Raw genomic sequence first — 5,402 nt, forward strand, 5'->3', positions numbered from 1 at the left:
TGGCCCGCTGCTGCCCGGCTCGCTCCTCCCCTGGGTTCTGGGTTGACGCGGCCTGCTCACCACACTGTTAAAATCTGGGCCCGGCTGCTTTGGCAGACACCTGTGGTTTTCTTCCACTTGCCCCTCCTCGTGTGTGCTACACGCAGACTCAGTCCTCACAACGGCACGTGGCAGGCGGCGCCCTCACTCTCAGTTCACAGGTGGGGACACGGAGACACAGAGCCGGCAGGCAGCCTGCACAAGGTCACGCACGTGGAAGGCTGCACCGGGCCCTGCACCCCCGCAGGCGGTCGGTGCGCCCACTACCGCCGCAGCACTGGCTGGGGTGGCTGGAATCGAGGCCGTCCCCCGAATATTCCCTCAGATGCTCCTCTGCTGAACTTGGCCTCCGTTCCAGAGCTGCTGTTTGGGCTGGAATGAACACCGGCGGCAATGCTGACCACGGCACTCTGAGCCGCGGGTCTGCGTGGGCGCCTGGGACACGGGAGGCCTATGGCTTCCTCGGCCGCCATGGACGCATCCCAGTCTACAGAGGGCTGAATGAGCTGCAGAACGTTCTGGAAGTGAGACTTTGTGAGCAGGAGAGAAACAGCTTCCCAGGGATCCCAACGTCCTTGGGCGCGGAGGTGACCATGTCACGGGTGGCGGTACAGGTCAAGCCACAAGTGGGCGAGGCCAGAGACCCAGGCGTGGACACACAGGACCTTCTGCGGCTCTCCCCTGGGGGTCAGGAGGGGCTCGCCCTTCCCAGGACACAGAGCAGTGCTGGCCATTCCTCCCATGGCGCCCACTTCCAAAGAAACTGCTGGCCAGTTGCTGGTGGCTTCCTCTGGAGGAATGTGGAGCCCTCTGGGGAGTCTCACAGTGAGACCTCCACGGCCTCACATGCGGCCCTAGCAGGATGGGCCACGCAGCATGGGTGGGCTATGGCCGAGGGCCTCCCAGAAGCCCCGCAGCGGCCCAGACAGAGGCACCCCCTCTGGGGGCAGCCGGGCACGGGCAGCAGGAGACCGGGCATGCCACGGTCCCGGTGCCGGGACTCCATTGCGTGCTGCTGTGGCGGCGGTGACGATGTGGGGGTCTTGGTGTGCGAGGGGGTGCCGGCCGGGGAGAGTTTCTGGGGGGGAGCGTGTGCTGCCCCCAGAGCTGGGCCTGCATTTTACACCCCATTTCAAAACACTACCCACAAACCAGCTACAGAGAACACAGCTTGGGCTTCCTGCCACGGATGTCTGGGCAAACACGGGTGGCCCCCGCCTGGAAGCCTCTCCGGGGAGCCGAGGTCAGGGTGTGCAGGCCGGTGTCTCCTCACCAGCGACCGACCCCGGGCTGCCTGCATCTGACTCTCTGGGGAAGATGGGCCAGAGGTCGGGGGGCACAGGTGCCCACCGCCCCGACCACGGGCTTGCTTGCTCTCTGGCTCACTCTCAGGATTACCCCGCCCCCGCCCCCAGAACGCTCAACCTGAAAGGTAAACAGGAAGAGAAATCGCTATTTATTAATTAGACAGTTTCTGACACCTGATGGACAGTCCTTCTCTTTGTAACTACAGAAATGCCAGCGGAGCAGGGGTGCCCACCTGAGGTCTGTGTGAGGGCCGACGGCCTCCCAAACTAAGAGCAGGGCGGTCCAGGGTGCCCCCTCTCACCAAGCCCCTGCCAGGCAAAGCACAAACTCCAAATTCCAGCCCACCACTCAGAGAGGCCTGAAGACCCCCTGGCCACGGGACGCAGGGTGTAGTCTCTGAGGACCAGGTCTTGGCGAGACCTGTGAGCCGCCACGGGGCAGCGCCTCTAGGCTCTAACCTTGGCCGCCTCATCTGGTTGTCCTCCAGCAAGAAACCCCCAAATCGGAGTTGTGAGCACACTGCCAGACACTACACTAAAATTGGTTAAATTTGGACAGGAGCTTGGCAGCTTCCAGAACACGAGGTGGCTCCTGGCCAGCATGGCAGCTAAAATCCTAGGCCCCTTCTCAGAGCTGTGGCAGTGAGAACCCTCCAGAACTGTGAGTCTGTGCCCCCGGCTAACACGGCGGCGCCCTGGCTCGCCTTCCCAGTCATCAGTGCCTTGGACGCTAACAGGGACTGCAGTGGGCCGAGCTGGGGCCCCCCAAAAGCTACACTAAGTCCTAACCCCTGATGTCTGTGACCATAACCGTATCTGGAGACAGGATCCTTGCAGATGTGACCAAGTTAAGACGCGGCCATTCGTGTGGACAATGACTGGTGTCCCTAGAAGGAGAAGAAAACGCCAAGTGCACGCAGAGACCCCGGGAGAAGCCCTGTGAAGACGGAGGCAGAGACCGGAGGGACGAGGCCGTCCACCAGCCAAGGGCCACCTGGGAAAACCAGGAGCTGGGCGGGGAGCAGGGGCGGGAAGGCTCCTTCCCTGGAGCCTCCAGATGGACCTCATGCTGTGACCTTTGGGACGGCGTGAGGGAGCCGTGCACTTGTTCAAAGCCAACCAGCTCGGGTGCTTTGTTTCGGCAGCGAGAGGAGGGTGTAGGGCCCGGCGGGGGCCACCTGTTTCTGCTGGCGGCGGAGCCCAGAAACCTGCCAGCTCGTGTTAGGTGATGGCAGTGCCGAAATGAAAATAAGTGCCACGTCAGGGGCTCAGGGGGAATAGGGATTCCAACGACTTGCTCACTGGCTTAGCAGGAAAAGCCACGCCAGACTAAAGCCCGAGTGAAATACAACTTCCCTTCTGTGGACTGCGTGTGAGCGCTCACTGGGTAACCTGGTTGTGACCAGTGTCTGCTCGCCTGGCCCTGGCCACCGCCTCCCCTTGCTGTGCCCTTGACCTCCCCTGATCTCACAAAGCCCCTCATGTAGGTAGTATGTAAGGCAGGAGCATTTCACAGACGAGTAAACTGAGGCTCAGCGAGGCTGTGCTTCCTGCCCACGGTCACGGAGCCCCTGACAGGTGCAAGTCTGTTCCCAGAGCCTGGGTCAAACCACCGCACTTGTACAGGCTTCAGGAAGAGGCCCTCACCACCCATCCCCCTCCTCCGGAAAACACTGGATCCTCAGCTGAGCCTGCAGCGGGGAGCCCCCTTTGCTGGGCCGGCCACCCCTCATGCACTCGCCAGCGACTCTCTGTGGGCCCATCTCTGGGCCTGGGGGACAAAGAGTGAAACGGACAGTCCCCACACAGAGAGCCCGCAATCTCTCATGGGGAGGGACAGTGACTCCAAAATATAAGGGCAGGGCCCTGAGCTCAGCAGCAGAGCCTGAGGAGGGACAGAGGTTCATGCCCGGGCTTGGGCCCGGGGTGGATGTGGCAGGAAGATGGAAGGGCACCCCACCCCCACACCACATCTCCTCCCAAGCCAGCCTCCTCCCGAGCTCGGGCCACTGCACACGCCCCCTAGGAATGTGGTGACACCACAGGCCACATGGCCTCGCAGGGCCCCTGGTGATGGGTGCGCATCCAGCGTCCACGGCCCCCGAGCCCCTCCCTTGAGCGTGGCCCTGGGGGCAGGCTGCTGGCCAGCCTGGTTGGCAGGGTCTGGCCCGCAGCGGGGCGGCCTGCAGGAGCGCACAGGCACCCCAAAGGGGCAGGGGGCGGCCCGGGGTCACACGGCGGGCCGGGAGAGCACACACATAGCTCTCGGGATGGGACCTGCCTCCAGGCGAGTCACCTTCCCTCCCAAGCCCCACGACTCCTCACACAACAGAGGGGCTTTGCCACCCGCCTGGCGTGAGGAGGGGACCGTCCTCCAGGCTGACTCGACAACTCCGAGGCCAGGACAAGTGAGCCGTGGGGCTGTTTTAAAATTGGCCGGACTCCTGCCAGCAAGCTAGTTGCTTCCTAGCGTCAGCCTCCTCCGGCACAAGCACCCCCACACCCCCAGGGGACTGGACTCGGGGTGCCGAGCTGCCCATGGTCCCTTGGCCCCAGTCAGCCTCCTAAGTGCCTCCAGAGCGCAGCCAGGCTTGTCTGTGTAAGGGATCAGCTCCACAGGGGTCCTCCGGATAGCTGGAAATACTTCCGTCTGCGGTGTGACAGTGACCTCAGCCAGCACTTACCCACGGGCCACACACAGAGCTCTGACCATAAGGTGAGAACCAGTCGTTGTATTCTGGACTCAACCCTCCCAACCAAAACAGCCTTAGANCCCTGACCACTGTCTGAGGGCTGGGGGTGCGAGTGCAGCCGTGATGACCTCCAGCTGAGAAGAGCAGCCTCTGGCCCCCTGGGAGTGGCGGGGGTCGTGAGGTCATGGCCACCTCTACAGGGCCCCTGCCTCACAGAGGCCTGCCCTCCAGCTCTGTCTTGCAGACAGTCCCTTCCAGAAGGACTGTGACCGAAGTCCACCCTGAGGCCCAGGCCCAGGCTCCAAGCCCATCCTCAAAGTGCAGGTGGACAGTGGGAGGGTACGGGAAGCCCTGGGACCTGGAGGAAGGGGCGGAGGACACAGGGTCCTCGCCCCCCTCACCCCCCGAGCTGCAGCCATGCAGGGGGCTGTGCAAGGCTCTCAGGGGCAGGAAGCGGGTGTCTGGCGGCTGGGCCTTTTTGGGCACAGGCAGACTGGAGGGGCAGGGCTCAAGGGTGGGGGCTGGTCTGGGATGGGCTGAGGGCTGCCCAGCAGGGGGAGTGAGTGCCAGCTGGGGTGTGACAGGGCCAGGGACACTGAGCCCAGAGGGGACCGGGGTGGGGGGAGGGCTGGGGATCTGCACAGAGAGAAGGAGGGGGTGTACCAGGGAGCAGGAGCTGCGGGATGGCAGGCTGGGAGGTCTGCGCTGGCGCAGAAGACCTGGACACCGGATGTCACAGTGCAGGGAAGAGCCCTGGCCCACACGGAGGGGTGGCCCGGCCAGGAGAATGCAAGGGGACACACAAGGGATTCTCCAGAGTCCCTGAGTCCAGGACAGATAAAGGCGGGTTGGGGAGGGGCGTGTCCAGAGCTGGCAGGGCTGTATGTCTGGGGGCTGATGAGGACTGAGGAGCTGACAGAATTAAGGGGACCATGACCCCCATGTCTGGGGACAAGCCTTGAGGAAGCTGACCCCCACATCTTAGACTGACCGGGCCCAGGCAAGACTCTTTCTAGAGCTGGCAAAGTCAGGGCACCCCAACCCTGTGTCTGCAGCTCACAGGGGATCAGGGTCACCTTCTGATCCCCAAGTCCTGTACCGACAGGGCCCCAGGTGACCCTGATCCCCAAGTCCTGTGCAGAGGGGGCCTTGGCCCACGGTGTCCCCATCCCCCGGACCGACGCCCCCCTCCCTCCCAGGTCACCCTGACTCAGTGTCCTGGGCTGCCAGGTCCCCGGCCCACCTCCGTCCCTGGGCCGACGGCCCCGGGTCAGCCCCGCGCTGCTGCAGCCCACGGCCCGCACTCACCTCTGGCGCTGCCCGTCCAGCCCGAGCCCCAGGCCGAGGCCGAGGCCGGCGGGCG

At 64.0% G+C, this 5,402-nt stretch overlaps 1 protein-coding gene across 1 annotated transcript in view; it reads right to left on the minus strand.

Moving 5' to 3' along the window:
- Nucleotides 1-5,400, minus strand: part of CABLES2 (Cdk5 and Abl enzyme substrate 2) — a gene marked incomplete at its 5' end in the record, with an annotated part of 13,866 nt that extends 8,466 nt beyond the window's left edge. Inside the window, one exon of the mRNA XM_077756806.1 lies at nucleotides 5,348-5,400. Coding sequence (XP_077612932.1) covers nucleotides 5,348-5,400 — 53 coding nt within the window. The remainder of the gene's footprint in view (nucleotides 1-5,347) is intronic.
- Nucleotides 5,401-5,402: the final 2 nt, after the last annotated feature.

Source organism: Crocuta crocuta, unplaced genomic scaffold, assembly GCF_008692635.1.
Source record: "Crocuta crocuta isolate KB4526 unplaced genomic scaffold, BGI_CrCroc_1.0 scaffold613, whole genome shotgun sequence".
Taxonomy (NCBI): domain Eukaryota; kingdom Metazoa; phylum Chordata; class Mammalia; order Carnivora; family Hyaenidae; genus Crocuta; species Crocuta crocuta.